General features: G+C 35.8%; 4 protein-coding genes across 6 annotated transcripts in view; 3 read left to right on the top strand and 1 right to left on the bottom strand.

The window, feature by feature from the left end:
• The window catches only part of cts (cis, cis-muconate transporter protein), a 49,657-nt gene extending 47,248 nt beyond the window's left edge, over positions 1-2,409 (top strand). Inside the window, exons 10-11 of the mRNA XM_028170988.2 lie at positions 795-992; positions 1,408-2,409. Coding sequence (XP_028026789.2) covers positions 795-992; positions 1,408-1,565 — 356 coding nt within the window. The 3' untranslated portion in view covers positions 1,566-2,409. The remainder of the gene's footprint in view (positions 1-794; positions 993-1,407) is intronic.
• Positions 2,410-11,114: 8,705 nt separating this feature from the next.
• LOC114240481 (uncharacterized) lies at positions 11,115-16,375 on the bottom strand. Its single transcript, XM_028171029.2, has 4 exons — positions 16,196-16,375; positions 15,701-15,860; positions 13,380-13,531; positions 11,115-11,280 (listed from the first exon to the last, which is right to left on the bottom strand). Exons 1-4 carry the CDS (start codon positions 16,305-16,307, stop codon positions 11,141-11,143), a joined length of 564 nt encoding a protein of 187 aa, XP_028026830.2. The 5' UTR covers positions 16,308-16,375; the 3' UTR covers positions 11,115-11,140.
• Positions 16,376-16,714: 339 nt separating this feature from the next.
• Positions 16,715-20,658, top strand: LOC114240471 (mitochondrial import inner membrane translocase subunit Tim22). 3 transcript variants are annotated; one of them, XM_089733779.1, is made up of 4 exons: positions 16,715-17,062; positions 17,657-17,920; positions 18,618-18,734; positions 19,554-20,658. In XM_089733779.1, exons 1-3 carry the CDS (start codon positions 16,834-16,836, stop codon positions 18,701-18,703), a joined length of 579 nt encoding a protein of 192 aa, XP_089589905.1. In that variant the 5' UTR covers positions 16,715-16,833; the 3' UTR covers positions 18,704-18,734; positions 19,554-20,658. The 3 variants fall into 3 exon arrangements, with proteins under 3 accessions (XP_089589905.1, XP_089589904.1, XP_028026820.1); XM_089733778.1 differs by lacking the exon at positions 19,554-20,658 and adding an exon at positions 18,869-19,478; XM_028171019.2 differs by lacking the exon at positions 19,554-20,658 and having other exon boundaries at positions 18,618-18,747.
• Positions 20,659-21,703: 1,045 nt separating this feature from the next.
• LOC114240492 (uncharacterized) lies at positions 21,704-26,745 on the top strand. Its single transcript, XM_028171058.2, has 4 exons — positions 21,704-22,200; positions 22,414-22,506; positions 23,405-23,511; positions 23,763-26,745. The coding sequence occupies exons 1-4, from the start codon at positions 22,006-22,008 to the stop codon at positions 23,842-23,844; spliced, it is 477 nt and encodes a 158-aa protein (XP_028026859.2). The 5' UTR covers positions 21,704-22,005; the 3' UTR covers positions 23,845-26,745.
• Positions 26,746-27,271: the final 526 nt, after the last annotated feature.

Raw genomic sequence — 27,271 nt, 5'->3', positions numbered from 1 at the left:
AAAGTGCTCTACAAAATAACGAAAATAAGAAAGTATTTACGCGGTAGTACAGTAATACTAGCCTTGAATGTTACGCCAAAGTCGCGGGTTCGATTCCCGGCCTCGGGCAAACATTTTTGTGATAAACAGGTTTGTTTACTCTTTGTCAAGGTGTTTACTATATCTGTATCAATTAAAATGTTTACAAGTATGTATGTCAGTATCTGGTACCCATAGCACAGGGAAACCTAATTTGGGGCCAGATGACCTAACGTAATTTGTTCCATATTTATTAATATATTAGTTAATCGATTATACCAAAAGCCTGTCACAATGCAAATGACGCAATTTTTTTATTTATTGCTTAGATGGGTGGACGAGCTCACAGCCCCCTGGTGTTAAGTTGTTACTGGAGCCTATAGACATCCACAACGTAAATGCGCTACCCACCTTGAGATATAAGTTCTAAGGTCTCAAGTATAGTTACAGCGGCTACTCCACCCTTCAAACCGAAACGCATAACTGCTTCACGGCAGAAATAGGCGGGGCGGTGGTACCTACCCGTGCGGACTCACAAGAGGTCCTACCACCAGTAATTACGCAAATTATAATTTTGCGGGTTTGATTTTTATTACACGATGTTATTCCTTCACCGTGGAAGTCAATCGTGAACATTTGTTAGTACGTATTTCATTAGGAAAATTGGTACCCGCCTGCAGGATTCGAATACCGCTGCATCACTCGACACGAATGCACCGGACGTCTTATTATCCTTTAGGCCACGACGACTTCACTGATTCCTTTTTCGTTTTCAGCCGAGATGTGGTTCGGCATTGTGTTCGCGGTACTAGTAGAGATCGTGCCCTTGTCCGTGCGTTCCACAACCGTCGGCGTCTTCCTCTTCGTTATGAACAACATCGGAGGAAATCTGCCAATTCTGGTCGACCCCGTTTCCAAGGCCATCGGTTATAGAGAAGCCATCATGATTTTCTATGCCGGATTTTATGCCATCAGTAAGTTTAATTTTATTTCATTAATCGTTTAAGAATTTGCAAGTAGACATACTGACGCCCTAAACGAGTATTCACTGAGTATTAGAAGCGTCCCAGATATTTATACCTGTTTCGCGGATTCTGAGGATGTCTGGTTTGTAACCTCTTTGCATTCAACAGAATACAAACAAATAAAGATCAGCAAGTGCTATTGGCGTTTTGATAAGCCCCAATCTAAAGTTCGATTACGTCAAACATAAAATAACTATAAAGTGATACTCACTATACAATATAGCTGTTCATTTTGATTTCAGAAATAGTCTAGATTCATATTATCAAAAAAAAAAAAAACAACAAAGGCCCTGGAATTCAAAAATATACGCGATAAAGTCGCTTAAAAAAAATAATTACATGACATTAATTATTCAACCAACAGGCAGCATTCTGTTCTTCTTGACAATGTTCCTGATGGACGGACCGGTTGAGAAACAGGAAGAAACAACGACACCCACAGGATTGGACAACAGAGCTTACAGCCACGACGAGCTCAGGCAAACGAGAGCATTACCTAACTCACCTAACAGTAGATTATAATCATAAAGTGCCACGCCTTCAATTTTTATAGTAGAACGGCAATAAAGCTATTGTTTTGTGTAATGGTAACCCAGTGCTTGGAAAGTGATGTGCTTGAAAAATATACATACAGTACGATACATATTTTGGTGATTACTGTGAACCTCAAACCATTTATTTTCAAACTTAGTACTTTGATACAGTGTTAAAAAGTTTTTGTGCTGCCAATTACAGGGTGTCATTTCGAATGTTGTACGTAATTGTAGTCCTTGATACTTACAAATAACATTATACATTTAACTTGTTGTCAAATTTAACTGAAACCGCCTTTGTTTAGTTAAAATTAAGATTTAAATGACTTAATAATAAAATCATCTTTCAAGTTAGGCCCTATCTAGTACTAAATGTGGTCTAAAACACTTGAGCCAAAAAGTTATTCAATTGAAACAAAAAAAATATGATACCAATGAGAAAATGTTCAAGATCTTCAGAAATAATACTGTTAAGATTTTTAGATGTAAAATTTACAATAGGAATTTAGTTTTAGTAATTAGTTGTTATAATTTATTTGTTTGAAGTACAACAATAGCTTTGATCGTCTTTTATATTTCGTTTATAACCAACTCGGCAACTTCCTGACAATTCCACGCGAGCATTTCCTTTATAAAATTTAAAATTCGAGATAGGGCACCACTGTATTTTCAGTTTTTTCTGAAAGTTTTATGTAGGTAGGTACCTATTTACGCTAAAGTTTAGACCCAAAAACTGCTCGCCGTTGTAAGAAAACATTTTGTAATGTATTCAATGTTGTATTTTTCTACATATTTATTTGTTAGCAATACTGTAAATAAAAAGTTGTTTTAAATTCTTGAACTTTACTTTTCCTTTTCTTCACCTCTTCCAACGTATTTCAAACGGCAGGGAAACAAAACACATCCTTTTAAAATTGCCGCGCAATTTTACCAAAGACAACGTAATCTTCATGTCATGATTGGGTTTTGGGTTTAGCTTAACGTTGGGTTTAGTTTTTAATATAATTCACAAAAATATTGATTGAATAATCGTTTCACATCGTTGTTGTTGAATTCCGTAACGATTGGCCTGGAGCCTATCATAAAGATACAACTTAAATTGATACTTGATAGATACTACAACTTGTTTTCTCAAGAATACCGACGCTCTTGTTTTAATCAAAATATTTCGAAAGAATGTTAATTTAAATAAACTTATGATCACCTGTAAATAATATTAAGTACCTATTTAGAACTAAATTTCTTTCACGCCTTTAATAGATGTGATAATTGTTCATAGAACATACAACGAATTTAAAAACAACTTCAAAACATCACATTAATTTTTTAAAATCCGTACGTATCAAAGACCCTTTACAGTTACTGGTTTTATTATTTTAGACTACTATCCTAATGCCGCGGCCGGCCACTCACATGCGCGCAAACATTCCTACATTGTACGAATATTCGCGCGCATGTGAAGGGCTGTCAGACGTTCATTCGCAAACTTATCAGCTGTGCAAATGGGTTCGGTATCCAATTTGCGAATCCGTTTCCGCTTCCTCCTACACTTGTTTACGAATGTCTCACGAATTTCTCTTCTTTTTTAATTCGTCAATAGAACATTGAAGAGAAAAAGAGTTTTTAATTCTTTCCCGGGCGTCATTAGCGGCCATTCTGTTTTTATGGGATTTCTTTTGACGGTCCCATATGGTCGATTCATTTTGCAGGAGTTCAATAAACTCCATCACCTTGGTGTTGTTCCAATCCATGATGAAGGTACGCTACATAGTAGACGTCACGAACTATGAAAATGGCGAAACGTCCGTTGCCTTCGCAATCGTGGGCGCAACTGGTCACACGAATGTGTGGGAGACTACGCGAAGGATCGCGGTTCGCGCGCTTTGATGTCCGTTAAAAAACCGACACAGCTTGAAAAACCACGAATGCAGCGGAAACTTTGCATAATCATTTGCAAATGTCGTCCTACACTTGTGGGTTTGCGTATTCGTGCGAATGTGAGTGACCGGTATAATAGTATGTATTACTATGCTTAGTAAAGATGGGTTAATACCGATATTTATCAATATTAGCGAATACTAATATATTCATGATGTAATATTATAATACCATAACGAATACGTGAATATCCTGATAGCTTAATATACTTCGATAAAACGGGTAAACGAGTTAAACTTAATACGGTATTCGTGAAATAAGCTAATGATTATTAATACACCTAATACGGTATTCGTACCGTATTAATTTTAACTCGTTTATCCGTTTTATCGAAGTATATTAAGATATCAGAATATTCACGTATTAGTTAAGGTATTATATATACAAAAATGAAATGCTGTTAGTTAGTTTCGCTAAAACTCGAGAACGGCTGGACCGATTAGGCTAATTTTGGTCTTGAATTATTCGTGGAAGTCCAAAGAAGGTTTCAAGGGTAGATAAATATGAAAATGCTCGGAATTAAATGAAAATAACAATTTTGTTTTTCCTTTGATGTGTCCCCCGTTCGTCGGATTCCTTTTGTTTGTTTTAAGTTTATTATATACAAAAGCTTAGGTCTTTTATTTATCGATTGAGGCACTACGAAGTCTGCCGGGTCAGCTAGTTAATAATATAAATAGTATATTGTATCTAGGAATTAGACTTCACACTAAATATTTTACAAGTAATATTATGTACATTAAAATTAATATTATTATTAAATCAGAATTTGGTCAACATTGTACATTAATATAAACAACAAGTTAGTAATATTATTTATTTCTTATTGGTGCATAAAAATATCAGCTTTTTTACTTTTTCTACCGAAAGCCTGTTACGTCGGTCAGAAATATATTTAGAAATTTTGAAAAAAGTTTTGGAATTTTTTTTGAAAAAGTCCTCTCACATGGTATTGAGGTGGCTAGTGGGTACACAACATCTATAATATTATAATCCACGAACCGTTTGTTTAGAAAGTCATTTCGATTCAAATCAAACTTCATAAAAAAAATCAAAAAAATCAAACTTTTATTTAAAATTTGAGAAGTCCGTAGAAGATAATTAAATACCACCACAAAAATATATTTTCATCATAATTTATTACGTAAAAACACTTAATTTAGTTGTGGCAGTATTACATTTTGTGTAAAAAAAATTTAATTTATGAAATTGGTAAACAATGTCAACTACCGTACCTACTTTCGTTTTTCAAATCATCGTTTTAAAACCAACTAATTCAAAGGACACAAAAAATAAAATTAAAATTATGAAAATAAAGCTCACCGATTTTATTCCAATAAATGTAAAAATGCACTATTTTGCCTTGAGTAGAATCTTTAGTAGAATCAAGAAATGAAGGTTCAAACATTAAAAAGTAATGCATTTAAAAATTCCCACTAGCATCTTTGACATGTAAAAAGTTGAATTAAAAAATAGTCCTTATACTCATAATGATATGTACTTATTTTCATTGCTCAATATGTAAACATGTAGTTTATCTCACTTACTCTTAGCTCATGCAGTATTGTTATGAATGTGATAGACAGATATCCGCGAGACACGTACGGCGTATGCCAGTATATTTTCGAGTGATAGATACAACCCGACCGATGTGAGTTGGCTAATATTATGAATAGAGTAATACGGAATAATAGCATATCAGAATTCGACGGATTACCGATACACGAATACAAGCTGTATTACGAATATCATAATGAATACTAATATATCGGTCTCACCCTTAATGCTTAGCCTTGAGAGGCTATATCATCGGAACCTTAACTAGTAGGTGAGCTCACGGGGCTCAAACCTGACGACGTTGCTAACACGAACCCTAGCAAGAGCCGTGTTTCGCAGAATCTACCACCGGTTAATTTACTCGTCGAGCCCTTCGTCGCAAGCGACGGGTTCGACGAGGACGGTGACCGGTGCTTGAGGTACCTAAAAGCACCGTTAGTGGATCGGGAGGATCCGAAATGACGTGGCTGAGCCCCGTGAACTCAGCTACACATCTGATGAAGGTAGCATAACCCCTTGAGGTTACTAGCAATAGGTAGGAAAAACAACAAAATTAACTTTCTTTTTTGTAGCTACACACCTCCTCGTAATACCAACGAATGGAAAAAAGAGGCATTTGAATTTTTACAAAATTCTTCTTAAAACCTTCTTTCTGCCTTTACACCACATTATTTGGGGTTGTTGTAAAATGTACTTTTAGCAAAGTGTAGAGATTGGGCGTGACTTTTACGACCGACGGCCTGCCTGAAGTTAACCCTCATTGGGTTATACTCATAGACCTATATAGTAGGGACACGACATATTGTTCTATACGTACAATTGCTTATATAAATAGCACCCATTTTGAAGGCACATACATAAACATATATCTATCTCGTTCTTACTCAGCACTTTAACTCGCAGGAAAACAATATAACAGTATTTCAGTGCGTACATAAAATGAAACATGAATATACGTAAATGTCTCCGTCTCCGTCTAATGAGGCCGAAAATCCGCCATGTTTAGCGCGCCAAATGTCATTGTCACGTCAGTTCGGCCGTCTGTTTTGGGTTGTACATTATTTATTGACTTTGATATCGATTTAATATGATTGCTTATATAAAATTTCTTATTTTATCATGCTTAAAACATACAAAAATAATAATTAAAACATATTTTATAGGATCTCAAGAAAGTCGATGCCCCAAAACTATTATCTATATATATTTAAATTCGTTATGGAGCCCTCATCCGAAAAATCGGACACCATTTTTCGGTCGGAATCTATTGATCATGACACTAATCATAAATACCTCTTTAAAATATGTCATCTAAACATATTTAGACATTCTGCTTAGATATTTCAGGAAAAAGGCTACCGACTAAATCTATTCGGAACTATTTAAATAAAATACTTTTATTCCGCAGTGAGTAAAACACTATTGTCAACTCGTTAAATATGATTGAAACGTGATTTTAGACAGGAAGTCACAAGGAATGACGTTTGTAATTTTATTAACGAATAAATGTTCTGTAGGTGTTTTTTTTATCAGGCGGTCCCTTGATAAGTTTAAAATTTGAGTCTCTCTCAAGTGAGAGTGATTCAAATGGTGTGGCGTACCTTCCTTGAGGTGCGCTGCGGTTAGTGTGTTACGGAGTCAGCAAAACAATTAAAATAGATTGTAATAGTCTAAGAAAAACACGTACTCAAAATACGATAACATTCAGCATGCTAGAAATGGGCAGATGGCACTGTACTACGCCATATCTTTATGTTTTGCGGCAAACGACAACTTTATAAAATCAGTGTAGCAAATTTTAAAAATCGTCATATCGTTTACTAAGCAAATTTGAAGCACGAACTCGTCTTAGATTTCACATAATATCTAAATCACATCATCTTTGCACATAACAATATACTTACTTCCTATTATAGTATAAATTCTACAAATACATTCACTCCACAATATTTAAAATAAAATGAGCCAAGAACGTTTATCGATAAAACCTACTAACATTAAAATCTTTTGGGCAGCACTAAAACCGCCATGTTTTGTGGCCAGATGACGTCACAGTGGCACGAATTTTTGTTGACGTTTCATTTCCATAGGTTTCCTACTTCAGAGGTTATACTATAGTATATTCATTGCAAGCTTCGTTACAGAAGGACTTTTTCAGTACCGGTAAAATGGGGCGATTAGGGATTGACAGGCGAATCGGGAAAAAAACCGGGAAAATCTTTCGACGCTCAATATAAGTTTTACATTCGTTGCAAAATCTTCCATTTTTTGTAGTTTAATAGTAGAATGTTGAAAGTTCACAAAACAACTCTGAATATGCATGATAATAGCTGCTAACTTATAAAAAATCGCGTTTCAAATTAACTTCCTGTGGTGGTCATTATTTTAGTGCTAGAAACTTTGCTCTCTTTTATTTCTTTGATAATAATAAAAGACGACTGTGATTTATAAACGTTATTTAGTGTTTGAACCAGCATATATATTAAAGGTTAGTCTCAGTAGTTATTGGTCTTAATGTATTTGATAAAATAAAAATACATGTAAAAATCTGTTGTTTTTGGGGATATTAGGGACGTCATAGGTACAAATAACAACGAAAAAGGGGTCAACTGGGATGAGAATACGTGAAATGGAAACGACCTAAGTATAAATAGGTACAGGTTTGTAGGGCTGTCTATGTAGTTATAACAATATTTTTTAAATTTGTTGGTAAAAATCTGGTTTATTTGAAGCGAAATTGGGAATAAGTCTTTATTTGAAATAGATAAGCAATTTAATATAAGTAAGTCGATTTTGCAGAGACATGTAACAAGATCAATGAAATCTCAAGGTGAACAAAAATGTCTAAGTAATACATAATAAAATATTTGTTCAGAGTGGGGGTATTCATCTGATTAATCCATGGAATAACCGACACACCTAATCTCTTAACCCAGATAGAAATATCAGCACTGTCGATTGCACCTATAATTGAGGTGATGTCTGCCATGTACTTTTGTCAGTTTTTCAATTTTTTTTATTGATGATCACTTTGTTGGTGCAACTAAATAAATAAATAAATTAAAACTATATATAAAAATAAAAGTAGTGCCAACCCTAGCAAATTTCTCATTTCGTCCCAATTAACCGCAATTTTCGGGTAAATAGGGATTAGACCTATTTTTGCATTTTTTGCTTAAACTGGAATGCTAGTTGCATAATTTTAAATTAGACAACAAAGATGCCCCCAAGACTCAATCATTTTGATCCTGATATAGCATTATATACATCAACAACTACCTTAAAATTGCTCATAAAGTTGGAATTTGTCCCTAATCGCCCCATTTTACGGTACCTAAAATTATTCTTTAACATATTAACAATTTCAAATTACATGGGGCATCACAAATTTCAAATTGTATAATATTTATGAATAATTATATGTGACTGTATCCGTGGCTTGGTCTTTTTTGCTTGTTCTATGTGTTCACGTCATGTTGTTTATTCTGTAGTGTCGAAGCTTAGTAGTAGCTGTGAGCGATTGAGTACCATAATTTTCGGGTTAAAGATATTCTTTATTCTCAAAAGAATTACATAGATTAAATGAGAACATTAAAATAGTTACAATTACTTCAGATCGTGCAGTACATGACAATAATTTACAGTACCAACATGCGACGCTATGCTATAAACAATTCATTTAACAAAAACTATAAAGATTATTATTTTCTTAAAATGTATAAACAGGGTAGATTACCACAGCAGATCGCCTCGACCAGCCGGCCGGCCGCTCGGTGGCGGGTAGATATTGGCGCCACAAGGAGCTAGTTCGCATGGATGTGGCATTGGTTAAATGTTTGCAGGTTGTTAATTTCGTTGTTTTTTCATTTCATTGTTTATTATATTTCTTTCCTGTTTATATTTAGGTATAAATATGAAGTTATTGTTAAATAAATGAAATTAAATTAATGGAATTGGGTAATTACTTTAAATTGAATTTAGTATTTTTAGTTATTAACGTAGGCTTAAGTAACAATACTATCATTTCCATTAATGTAACTGTCTGAAATAAATGGATATTATTATTATTAACAAATTTATCTTAGAAACTATATTATGGGAACATTTTTTCTTATATAATCATTACATTTATTTTTAAATACATTCAATGACTTGATATTTTTTAAATCTAAAGGCAGCATATTATACAGTTTGACACCCTCAGATGATATATTTCGTTGTCCATAGTTAGTTCTAGATCTGGTAGTGATTAAGTTTTCGGCATTTCGATTACGATAGTTTTGAAGTTCCTTTTTTTTAGTAAACGTCAATTTAGAATGTATCTCCTTGTGTAATATTTTTCTTATTAGTAAACAAGTGCTATAGGTATACAGTTGTTTTACAGACATAAGTTTGGTTTCACTATAGACTTTTGTGGTGGGTGTCAGGTAATCGTAGTGGAATAATAATTTGATTATTTTATTTTGTGTTCGCTGCAATTCCTTTAAGTTCGTGTCAGCAGTGCTACCCCATACCTCAATCAGATATTGAAGATGAGGTTTAACCAACGAATTGTAGATCATGAGAGAGACTCGACGAGGAAAACACTGGGCGGTCCCGCGCAAAGATCCTGTTAAACACGACAATTTATTTTGGATATGTTGAATGTGTGCTTTCCACGTCAAGCCGCTGTCTATAGTTAATCCTAAGTATTTTTCTTCGTTACTATTTCGTAATTTTTCGCCATTTATAGTAAGCGGTGCAAAATCCTGAATAATTTTATTTTTAGGTTTAAAGATTACGTAAGAAGTCTTAGCTGCATTTATAGTCAGCAAATTGTACTGAAACCAATTGTATAATAAATCTAGGTCCTGCTGGGCTTTGGATAATACATCGTGAATGGAGTGTCCGTAGTAAAATAAGCACGTGTCATCAGCATACAGTGTTAGATCACAATGTAGTGCGACTGTCTGTATATTATTAATATAAATTAGGAATAAAAGTGGCCCCAATATGGATCCTTGGGGAACTCCGCAGTTAATAGGGTGAGAATTACTTTGATGATCATCAATTTTCACTATCTGGAGCCTGTTTTCCAAGTAAGACTTAAATATTTCGTAAGCTGAATTGGTCACACCAATGCTCTCTAGTTTTTTCAACAGTAATGGGTGACTGACTGTGTCAAAAGCCTTTTTTAGGTCTATAAACACTCCTAAGACCATGTTTTTCTTATCAATGTTTGTTTTGATAGTAGTAACTAAATCTATCGTTGCTGAAAGTGTATTTGATTTTGGCCTAAACCCGTATTGGCGATCAGAAAGAAAACTGAGTGATGTTAAGTGTTCATTGAGACGATTATAAAGAACTTTTTCGAAAATTTTAGATGGTATGGGTAGAACTGATATGGGACGATAATTGTTAACATCAGATCTAGACCCTGTTTTGAAAATTGGAACGACCTTGGCGATCTTAAGATTATCAGGAAATATACCATCGTTCAAACACTTGTTAATGCATTGAGATAACACGAGAGATACAGCGTTCTTTAAACATTTGAGGGTCTTTGCACTAATACCATCAATCCCCGTACTTGTGTTCGGGTCCAAGTTATCAATATGTTTTTCAATTTCATCTGGGGTACATAAATCAAGCTTTTGTAGAACAACATTAGTCACAGAGTTATTTGGTAAGGTATGCGTATGATATCCATGAAATTTCTGAGGAATTTTATCGGCCAAGGTTGTGCCTACAGTTGAGAAAAACTTGTTAAAATATTCACATATGTGATCTTCTTGTATTATACGACCCTCAGTAGAATGGATCTTGGGAAGCAGACATTTTTTCTTCAGTTTATTTGTTGCTAAGGTGTTGATTAGGCTCCACATCTTTTTCGGTTTTTTGGAACATTTATTGAAAGCATCCAGATAATATTTTCTCTTTGCGCTTTATCCAGATAATTTTACAACATACAGAGTACATATGAGCTGTTTTAACAAATATATTTATTTTCTTTCTTCGAAGGCAGACTAGCACAAGGTCTAAGTTACCAATAAAACTAAATAAATTTGATTTTTTTTAGTGCAAACAAATTTATTCTAAAGCTACTAAAACATCATTATTTTTTGACACTTTGTATTTATATAATTTCTCTTTTCTTCTAGATTTCCAACATTTGATTTCTTCTTTTGATAGTACATACTCTCCACTGACTGTAACTGCATGTAGTTTCTCTGTAAATACATTATTTATTTTCGTTATTGCCTAGTTAGTTTGTACAAGCCAAACATGCATCCAACCTAATAAAAATATAGGCACTGCCTTTATCAGAAATGTGAAGAAAACCAACATCTGGAAACCCTGGGAATGGGTAGTTTAATCAACGCATCATATTGACTTAGCTGATATTCATGATGAAGAAAATTTAAAATGTTTTGAGTTATTTGAAAGAATGATGATTGAAAACATAAAGCTAAGTTACTCGCAGGCATCTGTGGCGGGTAGCCATCATACAATACAAGATATATGGCAGATGCCTGAATCTCACTTACGACATTTTTAAGATAAGATTGCATACCTAGTCAGGTCATAAATTCTGTCACATGTTTAATGTAAAATAATTGAAAGAAGTTTATTCATTATGTAACCATTCATATACCAAAATGAACTTAACAAAACATAGATTCTTATGACACTAAAGTTTATTCAAAATGACTTCCGTGATTTTGAATACAGGCCTTCAATCTGCGCGGCCAGTCGTCTATCGCAGCACGAACGCGGTCCATGTCAATATCGGCGGCTGCCTTAATCAAGGATGTCTTGAGTGACTCCAAATTGGGATGAGGCTTTGAACACGCCTTTTCCTCCAAGTATTGCCATATCTTGTAATCTAACGGATTCAAATCTGGACTGGAGGAGGGCCAGTCTTCGTGCCGGATGAAGTCGATTTTAACGCGCCGCCAGCCAGTCTTGTGTGCTCTGCGCTCTATGGGCTGGCGCCGAATCTTGTTGGAATACCCAGTGCCTGTTATTGAACATGGTATGAGAAACAGGTTCCACAAGGTTCGTCAGGACTGTATTTTGATACACAACTGAATTCGTTTTTACACCTTTCTCACAAAAATGTACCTCTGTTAAGCCCCAATAAGAAACTCCCAACCATACCATGAGCGAGGATGGAAAATGACCTCGTTGGACACGCGGAATACGGTTGCTCGCTTCTTCACTACTGTGTGCGTACACCTTATCATTTTGTTTGTTGTAGCTCTCTTCTACGGTAAACATTTTTTCATCCGAAAAAAAAAATTCCCGATATTTTTTTCCCGCGTACCGCTTCAACAAAGCGCGGCATCTCTTCAGTCTCAGGTCCATTAGACGAGCATTCAAACGATGTCCTGTTTTTCTTCGATATGCCCGAAGCCCTAAGTCTTCATTTAACACCCTTTTCCCCGTAGTTCTGCTTAACCCCATCTAAAGGGCCAACAGTTTCTGCTTACGTTTGGGATTTCTTTGAATTCGCTCCTTCACAGCTTTTATCATTGCTGGAGTCCTAACAGACCGAGGGCGACCACTTCTTGACCGTTCATCTACACTAGAGTCTTCATTGTATCGCTTGATGGTACGATAAACGAATCTTTTGGTTATATTCAAAATTTTCGGTATGTTAAAAATTTGAATTGGCGCGTAACCGCAACGATGCAACGCAATAACTGCAACACGGTCTTCTTTAAGCGTCCACTCCATATTTAAAAACGAGTAAAATTCTAAAAGTATACATTTTTATTTTCATGAACAATTCGCAATTCGAATTCAATAAACTTTTTTGTGGCCAGCATTCTAAAAGAAAAGTTTTTACTGTGTGACAATACTTATGACCTGACTAGGTATATACAATTTCCGAATGACAACATTCGGACCATCGGTCTACTGAGCTATATCACCCACTCGGTGGAAGGTCTTTCTTTCATTGTTTAAGCCTCCTACACTAGTGACCCCAACGTGATTTGAACACGCAACCTCCCACATAACCAATCAAGTGGTTTCATGTAAACATAATTATGTATTCACAATTTCTCGCTTCTATTTTTTAGATTATCTAGATTGATTGGGGTCAGCACGAGAAAAACCAACTGTCCCATCACTTGTTCAATCTGCTCTTTCATGAAATGTTTAAATAGAGATAATGCTTCTTTAAGGCCGAACTACTCCACAGTAGATTTAGATATTTCTGTGATGATGATTGTAGAATAATTTGGATAGCATTTTCTAATAATATTGAATAAACTTCATCCTCTAAAAAAAACAGAATTTGCAAGAGAATATCCTAACTCACCCATGTCATCTGAACCAGGACAAACTTTACTAAACTTTAACTGTTTCGCTTCACAATTATGTTTCTCAGTGGATATGTCCTTAACGTCATCACAAGATAAAAATCCATTTGAATCCTTGAACAGTTTGATACCTCCCTTTATTTTGTGTTTTCTGTAATAAATATATACAAATTTGGTAAATCTTGCAAAAAGTTCCATCACAATTAATAAACTTTTGTATATAGTTAAAATTGTTTTAACTGTGTAACCTGTGATCTATAAGGTAATAAAGTCAGATAAAAAAAAATAAAAAAATCCTTCAATGAGTGAACAATCTCCCAGCCCTGTTGCCATAATTGATACAGATAATTTTTTCATACTTAAGAGCAGAGTATGTGCTTCACAACCGGAATAAACAACATGGGAGTTGCCAAGTCAAAATATTTAAGACCCTGGAAAAATATAAATTTCTGATTACAAAAATTTATATTTTTCCAGGTTTAATATTTATTATACAGGGTGGCCCATAAGTCCTTAGATATGAAAAAAAAATTATTAAAATAAAACTAATTACATTATGAATTAAATTTTTATTTACATAAAAAGCTTAAAAAACGGGAATTATTTTTTGAAAATAACATCTTCTAAATGTAATCCGTTGCGATCACGGCACTCTTGCAAACGACGTCTAAAATTGTCGATGACTGCGCGGCACGTCACTGCTGAAATGCTTGTCATTTCTCTGCGGATGTTTTCTTTTAGGGCCTCAATTGACCGCGGGTTTGTGTCGTATACTTTAGCCTTAAGGTAGCCCCACAAAAAAAAATCCATCGGGGTCAGATCTGGACTACGTGGAGGCCAGGAAATGTCTCCTCTCTTAGAGATAACTTTGCCAGGAAAAAGTTGACGGATAACGGGCATAGCAGTGTTAGAGGTGTGAGAAGTGGCCCCATCCTGTTGAAACCACGTCCTGGCATTAAAGCCTGAAAAGTTTTGCAATTCTGGTATGAAAAACTCTTCGATCATAGCCACATATCGCTCTGACGTAACAGTAACTGCGCGCCCTCTGCCATCCTCAAAGAAGTAAGGCCCTAGGATACCATGGGCTGACATAGCGGCCCAAACAGTCACTTTCGGACTATGTAAGGGATTCTGATGCTTAAGTTTTGGATTGATGGGGCTCCAATAGCGGCAATTTTGTTTACTAACATGCCCGTTAAGATGGAAATGAGCCTCGTCAGAGAACATTATGTTATTGAAGGAAGTAAACCGATTCAACATTTCATTCGCATAATTTTGTCTTTGAATACCGTCATTTTCCTTTAATTCTTGAACCAACTGAATTTTGTAAGGGTGCATATGTAAATCTTTCTTCAAAATCCGTTGTAACGATGTCCTGGATACGTTTAATGCTCTGGCGCGCTTACGAGTTGACTGTGTCGGATTTTCGCGAATAGACTGTGTCACTGTGTCTATGTTTTGTTCCGTACGTGACGTCCTTGGGCGACCCAACCGCGGTTTATCTAACGTCGAACCGGTCTCCTCGAACTTAGCAACCCAGTTCTTAATCGTTTGAAGAGTTGGAGTGTCGTCAAAGTTGTGTAAACCTTTGTGTTCTCGAAATTTACGCCGCGCAACGGTTGCCGAATTGTCGTTTTTATAAAACTCGCGCACACAAAACGCACGGTCCGCTCCGGTAAAACGCTCCATCGCGACTAAATTCCCAGAAACCGAAGTTACTCCCCCCGCTTCCCCTGCACCGCTCACGCGCGCCCTGTTCGTTTTATTCAAATTTTACTTTTCAAAGGACTTATGGGCCACCCTGTACAATGCTATTGCTTTATTGTGGAAGTCAATAATAAATAGTGAAGTATGAATTTTATCAGAAAAAATTGTTAATCTGCAGGATTTCAACACCAGCATAGTGACATAGCTTGGTTTTGTGTAGACCAGGTGTGTTATATGTAGACCATAATGACTTCAATTCGATATAATGTATACAATTTTGTGGAGCAATTGCTCCAGTTCCAGCTACTGCTTTGCTGATTTTAGGAGTATACAGTAAAATACAAATAAGCTAACAAAAGTTTGCCAGTAGTAAATAATATTTCAACTCGTAAAGACCAACTTTAATAATACCAACATTACACTTTTGTGTATCATTTATGTTTGTAATCTATGAGTTATTGGTCTCAAATAAAGTATTCCCTAGACAAATATTCTTAAAATGTCCAGATGATAAATGTTAAAAGATAAAAGTTCACATTAATGCTTAGGTCCAGTATCCTTAACTCCATATCATAAGCACTATCAACTTCTGCGGTGAAAAATAAACATTTACTTTGGTTTAACAGGGTCCACATCCACAAATCTTGTATTTTTCTGTATGATAGCTGATAATTTAGCGCCAATTCTTTTTTGCATTTCTTCTGGAACCTTCACATCATTGTAGTGGCTTGATATTTCTAAGTAACGTTGGGAGACAGGCTTTTCTTCAATGGCTTGAATATAAAAAAAGGTTTGTAACTGTAACTACATATATTATTTATTTCACAATCTATTTAACAAAAAATTTGAATGTTACTATACTTATGATGCGTTTCATTAAAAGATGGAAATATATAATAATAGCATTATAATAATAAACATAATGAGCAAATAATTTATTTTACTATTCAATCATATTTGATCATTGCTATTTACTATATGCAGATGCAATAGTTTCTAACCTACTAGGTAAAAAGAGTAGAAGGATAATTATCGGTGTATACACATGTTTACGCATTAAATGTTTAACGGAGGGCTCGTGTATGTATACAACTAAATAATATGGTACCTTGAATTGTTTTAGATCCTGTAACACGAGTTTGGGATAGAGATTTTACGAAAGAGTTGTCGACGACGTCTTTGAAACGCGATAGGTCTTCATCTTCAGATGAATCTGACATAGCTAACCACTGATTATATTATGTTAGTTAATAAAAAATGTAAAATATTTTAAGCAATAACTAACCACAACATTGCTCAAATAAAATACTTGTTTTGGTTTGTTTTTTATAAATTATTTTTAATAGCCTGGATTCTGGTCTTTTAGCCAAATCTTCATTACTTTCCTATCAGACCTTGTCCTCAAAAAGCAGATTAGAGCGAAACGGAATGAAGTTGGTTTATTTGAAATTATATAAGTAGTTCCATCAAAATTATGGATGTTTACTGGTATTTGAAGCACATTTTTGAAGAACAAGAGCCATGTCCAACTATTTTGTATACCGTACTTTTCCGCCATTTTCGTCAAAGCGAAACTGTCTATTGAATTAATCATTTACGTCAAGTGTCAGATACCAGCTGTTTTTAGGTTACTTTTAAAAGTTTTAGCTCTATTAGGTACCTAGGTCCCTACTTAAATACTAGTGAATAAACTTTAGTTACCTGCATTTAATATTTAAACCTTAATGTCAACACATAGCGATAAGTATGGGTGAATACCGGAGACCACCTCCAGACCAAAATTTAGTGAACTTTACCCAAAATAGTGATTATGATTCGCTTGCAAAATATTTGATAGGCAACAACTACAGATTTCGTGAAAATATCATTATACCAAGAATTCTTGGACCTGTTATAATTAAAACCAATGAGGAGAAGATGATCGAGGCAACGGTTGAGAGCTGTCCCTTTAAATCATTGACTAGTTGTATAATTGGTAAGTTAAGTGCTTGCAGTAATATTGTATCTTCGGCTAATTTTTATATTTTATTGCTTAGATATGTGGAATAACTAACAGCCCGTCTAGTGTTAAGTGGTTACTGGAGCCTATAGACATTTACAAACGTAAATACGCCACCACCTGAGATATAAGTTCTAATATCTCAGTATAGTTACAACGACTGCTGTATACCCTTCAAACCGAAACGCATTACTGCTTCACGGAAAAAATGGGCAGGGCGGTGGTACCTAACCTACCCTACCGGATTATTCTGCACCAGCCCTGCCTAATTGCATAGATTGCATAAAATGACCACATTGATATCCACGTGGTTTCTTTAGTCTGCCTTTGGTTATCTTCAGAACTATGCCTAAATGATGCTCATCTGTGCTCACAAACACTACACTATTTTGTTTTTACTGTTAAAACTAACCAAATAAAAAAGGTGTACTTTTCATATTCTATAATTGGTATTGTGTGAAAAGATTAACATTTTGCCAAAAATGTTTACTTTTTTTACTTAACAATGAAAGTTTTACTGTTACCTAAAACTAACAGCTAACAGGGTACAAAAAATTTTTTTTATTACAGGATATGGTCTCGGAGCAGCAGTGGGTCTATTCACATCTTCCCTGATGCCTAACGTAACAGATACAACTGCCCAACAAAATCAAACGGCTAGAGAGATTTTACGGGAAATGAAAAACTCCATGTTGAGTTATGGAAAAAACTTTGCGATACTTGGTGCTGTGTTTTCTGGGGTCGAGTGCTGTATCGAAACAGCAAGGGGGAAGTCCGACTGGAAGAACGGTACTTATGCTGGAGGAATTACAGGAGGATTAATTGGATTAAGAGGTATGATGCATTTCAATCATTTTTAAAGTAATGTATTGTCTAGTCTATTTCTCTTCTTTGGATTATAGTTGTTTGCTACCAAATATTTATCAATCGGAGTTCTATAGAAAATTCTTAGTAGTAGAGATTGATTTCTCCTTTTACCATTATTGTTGAGCTTGGCTTGGTTTCCATTTAATGTTATGCACTCTAAATAAATAATATAATAAAATAGTATTAAATATCTGTTGTCATGTAGTGTGTTAACCATAATATAACTAATATAGTATAGTATAGTAATATAGTAATAGTACTCACTCACTTCTCAAAATTAAATATTTTTAGATATTGGTTCTCAAAACGTTAAACCATTACCTCAAGATTAGAATTCACGTACATATATTTTTGTTATCAACATTTTGAAAAAAAAAGCTATCTACCTATTTAAAAATATTTTATTGAAGTCTGCGTTAAGTAAAGACTGTAAAAAACAAAAAATTAATATTTAAAAATTGGAGGAGAAAAGGTTTAAGTATGTTATTGTTACCACTTAATAGTAGGTGGGCTATGATTTCCATTTTATATTTAGCTATATAATTCTATGTATATATTTAGTGAAATATAAAAAAAAATCGATCAACAACAAAACTTCCCCAAATTAAACATTCTGAAAAATTGCAAATTAAGCACTAAAATCTTCGAAAAATTCTTATTACAGGTGGATTAAAAGCTGGCATGTTTGGAGCGATGGGATTTGCAGCCTTTTCCACAATCATTGACTACTATATGCATCAACGGGCTTAAATAATAATTTAGTTTATTTTATCAATAAAATGTTAGTAATGTTATTTTTCTTATATATTTCTACTACGCAAAATAATTTATTTATTGTCCATAAATATGACAAAACTGTTTTTTTAACCTTCTTTAAAAAATGACTTACGTATTTCACATGCATAATGATTTCAGAAATTCAGGACACCGAATAGTCAGTCAAGCTAATCAGAGATAAGGGGTACAGTCTGTGGTGAACATTAACTTACAACCTTCCCATTACTTCATCTGTGGTTGCAGTATTTTCTCTTCACCTTCCTAAATCTACTAGAACGTTGACTACTGCCCCGAGCAAACATAGGATCTCATTGAAGACTGCGATAGACTTATCATAGTGATGATGGGAATTCCACCCTATTCACCTTTTTTTTTTTTTCCTACCTAAGCTGAGAGCCTTGAGAGGCTATTTCAGCGTAACCCTAACGTTTGTAGGTGAGCTCACGGGGCTCAAACCTGATGACGTTGCTAACGGGTTCGACGAGAACGGTGACCGGTGCTTGAAGTACCTAAAAGCACCGTTAGTGGATCGGGAGGATCCGAGATGACGTGGCCACCTATTCACCGTAGGCACTCAAACAGCATGGAAGTTGTGATGTCGCAAAATTTTGGTAACCATATATTGAATTGGTGGGGGTACTAGAACTATGGACCGTGTGGACCATCCACTGTCAGGTGCTTACTGGCTGTTTCCCAGACTGGCGGTACTGATTTTAAATACAATACGCCTATCTACCATTCTCTTTGTCGTGGAAGTATATGATTCCTAAGAAAATTTGGTATTTGACTATGTGATTTTAACGGTTTTTTTTTTATTGTTTAGATGAGTGGACGAGCTTACATCTACAACGTAAATGCGCCACCCACCTTGAGATATAAGTTCTAAGGTCTCAGTATAGTTGAGCTAGGCTGCCCCACCCTTCAAACCGAAACGCATTACTCCTTCACGGCAGAAATAGGCGGGGTGGTGGTACCCACCCGTGCGGACTCACAAGAGGTCCTACCATCAGTAAATAGCATAGCACAGCTTGTTCGTGTACAATGATCGTTTTCTCTCACGCCAACTAGTTCAACATACCGGCGTGACACGATAACCTTCTTATCGTGGCCGCTAATTGCATATTCGACCCAGTCGACAGGGCAACGTAAAGCCCTCCTTATTTTATTGCCCTTGTAAGCAGACGAGCATACGGCACACCTGATGGTGAGTAGTTACAGTCGCCCATGGACTTCAGCAATACGAGGGGCAGAGCCAAGCTGCTGTCTACCGCTTAATACTCTCCACAACCCTCGTTGCCCTAAACATGTTTAAGCGAATCCCCCCGATGCACTCTCGGTGCTTTTAGGCTCTTCAAACACTGGTCACCATCCTCGTCAAACTCAATTACGAGTTCCACGAGGACGACCGATGCGAGGGAGAGATCTGTCACGATTCCGATCCGGTGGTAGGCTCTGCAAGACGCTGCTCTTGGTATGGATAGTGTTTGAAAATTCTCTCAGGTTGAGCCAGTAACCTCACCTACCCATCCGCGCCTAGCTGAAATAATATCAAGCTACCAGCGAATAGGTAGGGGGAAAGGAAAGGAAGGAAAGGAAGATTACTGATATAAACTTCCGTAGAAATATAAAAAAAATATGTGTCCAGTTAACTGGTGAACTGTGTAAAAGGACACAGTGTGTAATGGAATAGTTCTTAAAAACGTACATAGCAAATAGGTAGTGTTAATTCCTTAAAAATATGAAGCAGCGCCAGAACGCTAATAAGGCGGCAGCGACCTGTTACGATAACCTCCTCATCATGGCCGCAGCTTACACAACAGCTAGGCGCTATTGAATCCATAGACAGTTTCAGATGGGTCCGCTTGATTCACTCTGTATTTTTTAACCTTTCTAATACTTCTAACGCAAGCAGCAGCCATAGTGCAGTGTGCTTAGTGAGAGTTAACGTTCTCGATAGCGTAAAAGTTATATCAAATTTGTAGGTATGCTGTTGGATCAGCGCCCCTAGCGGCAAACGCTCTAACTTCATCGAAAACGTTAAAAAACTCGCACTAAGCACACAGGCCACTGTACTCGTGCCAATTGAAGAGTTTAACGTGACATAGCTTAAGAGCCCGCTGAGTTCCTCGCCGGATCATTTCAGCGAGTGATCTTATTGTAGATGCACTCGCGAAGGAACTGGCCCTGAACTGAAGGTGTCCTTTAGAGGCACTCAAGCAATTGTTAGCAAACTCAACCTAAAACAGTGTTTGTTCAGGCGTCCTAGTCTGTCTTAAAAAAACTGTTTGTCTAACGCTGCAACATTAAAAAAACTGTTTGTCTAACGCTGCAACATTTTTAATTGCGGACCATTGTTCGTAATGTAACACAATTCAAAAAGGTAAGGCAGTGTTAACGGTCGAGAGGAGTTGCGGGAGCTTATTTTAAGCTGTACAAACAATACTTTTAAAAAAAATTACTAAATCCATCGTAAACCTGTTATATGTTCATACTGTTTGTTTTTGAAGCGACTGAATGAGCGATCCGTTCAGTTTCTGTTACGAGCTTGTGAGGTATGCGAGCTGTACCTATACGAAAAATGCCGAATAACCAATACTTGCCGGAACAGATCATAGATACTAGACCAGACCGACTTTTTTTTTATGATTGAAGGATTACTGGTGGCCCGGAGGCCTTTCCAGTTTCACCAGGACAGGTGGGCGAGCAAAGGCTCAGCCAAGAGGGGTGGGATTTGCTAACAGCTACCCGAGCGCCTCCGAAGGAGACCTAACAGCTCAAGAGTAGCTGCTTCGCGAATGAATCTACTACCGGATCGGAATCGCGACCCGCTGAGAAGATCCGGCGAGAAACTCCGCGAGCTGATTCATGGGTTAGGTTGCACGGCGAACTCTTTGTCGAGTTCGACGAGTACGGTTACCAAGATCCCTAAGCCTGCTCCTAGTGTTAGAGCTGAAGGCGTCTAATGCAAAGGTTATTGGATCTGATGGATCCATAAGGACGTGTGCCAGACCGACTTGCTTCGCGCACTGAATTATGGTTTCGCTCCCAGGCTAAATGTCATTGTCATTGACTTATTTCATGACCATCTCTACTAATCTGTGCTCTATGACGTGTTTCCGTTAAAAAAATCAACAAAACCAACGGACGTTTTGGCTTGATTGATTTTTTTGTGGAAACTGGTGAAAATGTATTGATAGTATTTTTTATACAACAACCGTAGAACGTAGTGATTAGATTTTTTAATACGTAGATTTATTAGCGTATTAATATATAAAATGAAGGATCCATTCGTGAAAGACAGTATCGATTCGCCGGCTCACGGTAGTCTAAGAAATGTCGAGGGATGTTACAATAAAAATATATTTAAGAACGCTTCGTTCGTCAATTCACGTCGTGCCTTGCAGTCGGGAGCGGATAAAATAACCAGGACATTTCGTAGCGTCAGAAATACCTTTGGGAATTTGTCACAGGTGAGATAATTTTTAACTTGTTTTAACTTAAAATCAAAAATTAACAAGCCTTTAGGCGTAAAATTATATTAAGTAAATTACATATCGGAAAATATCGTTGGTAGTAAAATTTAAAAAAAGAACACGCAGCCATTAACGTTGAGAACAAATCTTGTCGGCATGCACATCTATTGAATGAAGTTTTAAATTTAATCGCGGCTTTCGTGTGTACAGCATCTCCGCTTTGGTGGAAGACGTCGTCATCGACTATCGGAGGCAGGGTCTCCTTGTCGAACGCCATCCACGCCAGTTATGAAGAAAAAACAGGTAACTTTACTCATATACTCAATCAAATAAATTACTCTTTTCTGACACCTCGGAAAATGGTTAAGGGTGAAAGTGACTGAAATCAGACAAGAATACATAACTTTCTTGTATACTATAAATTATCTGTGAACTGTTCGGGCTGCTGATAGCTGTAGATAGCTAGGCCAATGGATAGAAATAACCAGGATTCCTAGATTTTAATGTTTAAAGATCCCTCTCTTTTTTTATTGCCTCTGCAGGCAGCATATATAGCTGATGGTCAGTGATTATTGTTGTTGATGGATGCAATGCCAGGGATAGAGCCAAACTGCTGTCTGTCGCTGACTACTATATGCACACCTCATTTGACATGAGTGCCCTCAGAAAACACTGAGCAGGGAAGCTTATTCCAAATCCAGATTATATATTGTAGAAAAGAGCCTGGTAATGCACTGTGGCTGAGTGCAGTGGTTCTTGACAATGCAATAATCTTAAACAATACTTCTAAACTTCGCTATGGTAAAGGTGGAAAATACAAAACTGAAGTCCCTCTATAGACTCGAAAGTTTCCAAATAATCTGGGATAATTTGTAACAATATTGTTAAGTTTTAAACATTCACACAGTGTAGTCATTTTCTTCTAGCTATTTTAGTTTAGCATTCATACAAACCCTTTTGAAAAGTTATGTGGCTACCATCAGTAGCTATTGTAATTGGATAATCATAGATCAATGAAATCACACATATTTGGGAGTGAAAATATTCACTACCCGTCGACTTTTAAACCCTTCTACGACATCATTATCATCACACGAGGCTCATTAAAACAATAATTGATATTAAGATTGTGACTTAGGGGCAAAAGAAACCATTTCGTAACGAAATAATCTACAGCTAAACCAAACATAAATAATTACAGTTACTTGGGAGAAGTCCGACGAAACTGTATAGTCCATTTGGTATAGAAACACCTCAAGGACGAGAATTTAGGATGTCGCCGTACATGCCTGACACACCAGATCACGGGTAAGTTGAAATACCCAATCTCCTAAACCTAGTATATTGTGTAAGTAAATTATTATTATTTAATTATTAATTTCAGGTGGTACAATATATTGTGGCTGTGATTTTGTCTTTGTGACCTGAATTAATGCATTAAAAAGCTTTATATGAAATGACTTTTTACTAGATAAGGTTTTTTAGATAATTGCCTCACAATTTGTCCTAATTAATATTTTATGTATTCATTTTATATCATAATTAAATATTAATTTCAGATTATCACCAAAACGTCGTAAAGGTTTGACACACTCATGGCACATTCTAGCCAAGAAGAGGCCACGAGCGTTGTTCCAATGAACCATCCGTTTGTAAACTACCTGCACAATTTGCATTCCCACCGCTTATGTAAGACTGCCTTTTTCGTAGTATAATCTTAACGTACGCTAAATTATTGTTATTCGAATTTCGGTAAAGATTACAAAACAAATTGTGAGTTAATTTTTTTTTAATGAAATGAATTGTGGTTTTTTTTGTTATGATTTTAATAACATTGTAATTTGAAGATGGCGGCTAGCCAGATATTATAGGCTAATCACTGGCTGGCATTCGAGTGTGCCTGTCTTTAAGTTGAAACCGTGCACTGTGTGGCGATTAATCACTGGTGTTTAAACGTAATGCACCATAGCATCGTCGATACAGATGTTCACAAACCCCATACGTGCTCACTAGCTACTTATATTACGTTATAAAACATGTATGTCAGTCGCCAATCACTTGGAAAGAGAGTCAGATCGTTTAAGACACCAAGCTCGTCACCTAATATTTATCAGATTAAGTAGAGTTCGTTTGTTTTGTCATTTAACAATTCAGGATAATGCATCACACCAAAATTTATTATATTACATCCTGTAAAATTTGATGAGGGTGAATGAAATATATCTCAACTAGCGACCCGCCCTCGTTTCGCTTCGGAAACTTTAATTTATTATTGATTTCTCCACTATTTAATGGTTGTTATACACATGGATGTTATATACATATAAACCTTCCTCTTCAATCACTCTATCTATTAAAAAAACCGCATCAAAATCCGTTGCGTAGTTTTAAAGATTTAAGCATACATAGGGGCAGAGAAAGCGACTTTGTTTTATACTATGTAGTGATACTACAATTGTCATCACAAGTGTAGCTGGAAACAGATCTTTGTTTCATAGTTGATAAGTTTCATAAGTGGTCTTTACCGAAATAATAATTTGCTAAGTGTGAAATGAGTTCAGTATTCACTATATTTTGGTTACATTTTGTACCCAAAAAAATGAGAGGCTTGTTGGTCATTTTGACATTTAATTATTTTCATTGATCTGCAAACTGAATGTTAGCTTTAAATATATTATTTTATAATAAAACGCAAGCTATATTAATACTAGAAATTGATAATCTTGATGGTGATAACAGTTATTCGAGATGTTTGTTGGCTACCTGATACAGTTTATAAAAAAAAAAAACAGCTCCGATCTCTGCGTTGGCATCGTCTTAATTTTATATTGTCATTTACGCAATCCCTAAAATATCAATGATTCATGATTCTTCTGATTTCAAGCACACAACTTTTTTGCATTTGCAACATTTTGTTGTTTGTTTTTTCTTTTAAATTAATGTTACGTGAAATTCATGGTGATAACCTAAGAAAAATGTACTTAAATTCAGTATTAAAAATGCCAAAAAAAAAACTCGCTGAAGTATTATTGGAATGTTTAAAACGTTGGTTGATTAGGTTAAGGTTATATATATTCAATACAGTACAGTGGAGTTAAATGGTATGTAATACTATACCTGTGGACTAGGATATTCATGAGATAATCTAAATCTGAAACTGTAGGTACTTCAGAAGATATCACAAAAATTGTGCTTTGAGACAAAAAATACTAAAGTCATATCACCGTTTGACTCCATATATTATTCGTAAATTAAAAAAATACGCTTTGCTGTGACAATATGTAGTTGGCTAATTAATGTACTTAATTAATATTATATAAATATATATTATAAGGAATTTTTACACCATGAATACTATAATTGGTTTTATTTCAGTAAAATTTTAATCATAGCATTAGTTATGTGTGTGTTTTTACGAGCCTCAGCTAAAACTGGTATTGAATACCAACAAGACATGAGGTTGATAAAGCACCAGATCTTCGAAATCGCATGACCAAAAACATAATGTGTTAAAATGTTCTGATAAACAAAATTGAAAGCGTAATTGAGTTTACATACAGCATGATGAAAATTAAACCGTACGTATATTTAATCGTGGGCCAGCGTTTCGTAGTTTTGTAATGCGAAAGATGGCCAGTATCGATAAAAGAATATCGATATTTCGAATCGTCTATTACTTGTCTACTTTTGTATGGAACCGATTACTTGAGTCGATACTTTTTTACTATTCTACTCGTTAGTACAAATAAAATACAGTTTCGACACCCCTGTTATCTTTTTTTTTCTTTTTTTTTTATTGTCTTTGTAGGCAGACGAGCGTACGGCCCACCTGAGGGTAAGTGGTTACCGTCGCCCATGGACTTCATCAATGCCAGAAGCAGAGCCAAGCCGCTGCCTACCGCTTAATACTCTCCACAAGCCTCGTTTGAAGAAGGACATGTCATAGCGCTCGGGAAACACCGTGGAGGGGAGCTCATTCCATAGCCGGATGGTGCGTGGCAAATCTTCTACTTCATATCTTTAATGAGTGTCATCCACAAAGCTCACAGCTGACTTTTTTTTTTTTTTTCCCTATCAATGCTGATAGCCTTGAGAGGCTATTTCAGCTTCACCCTAACGTTAGTAGGTGAGCTCGCGGGGCTCAACCGGAGAGTTGCTAACACTGACCCTAGCAAGAGCAGTGCTTCGCAGAATCTACCACCGGATCGGAAACGCGACCCACTGAGAAGATCCGGCGAGAAACTCAGTGGGCTAAAGCTGACAACAATGTGTTAGCAATGTCTTTGACGTTGTCAATGACAGGACGCCGAAAGCTGAAAACCGTTCGTCTGTCAGTATAATAATGTTTTTCTTTATACAATTTTACATTCCACTTAATATTTGAATCGTTTAGATTATTTCGAACAAAATTAATGTAATGTATGATATTATTATGTGTATTAATGTCTATATTACAACTAGTTTCAACTTATGTTGCAGAACTGCTAATGTGCGCTTAAACATCGTCTGATTGAAATATGAATAAATGTTTCTTTTTTTGTAGTAAGTTTTTTTATTTTATCAAGTGTTGGTAGCTAATTCCTGTAGCATGGCAATCTTGTCTTTGGACTTCAAGGATGGGACTACCGCTATGTGACACATTTTTTTTTATTGCTTAGATGGGTGGACGAGCTCACAGCCCACCTGGTGTTAAGTGGTCACTGGAGCCCATAGACATCTACAACGTAAATGCGCAATCCACCTCGAGACATAAGTTCTAAGGTCTCAGGTATAGTTATACTGTTGTCATTTGGCCTCAGGTTAGATGGGTGGAGGAATTTACATTGTGATACCAAAACATTCCAGTAACCATTTAAAACCAGTACCCTAAGCCGTGAGCGCGTCCTCTAATCATCAGCACTGACAAATTGTTCCAAATTACCATTTTATTATTAAAGGAGCATCCTAGTCAAAGTTGACTAATCCATTGATCATCACACCAAATATTCATCACAAGTTAATATGATTAGACAATATATAATACATTCATACTGAATAAAGTTTGTCTTAATGATTAGACAATCGAGAG

Source organism: Bombyx mandarina, chromosome 16, assembly GCF_030267445.1.
Source record: "Bombyx mandarina strain Sakado chromosome 16, ASM3026744v2".
Lineage (NCBI taxonomy): Eukaryota > Metazoa > Arthropoda > Insecta > Lepidoptera > Bombycidae > Bombyx > Bombyx mandarina.
This window is presented reverse-complemented; position numbering and strand designations above follow the sequence as displayed.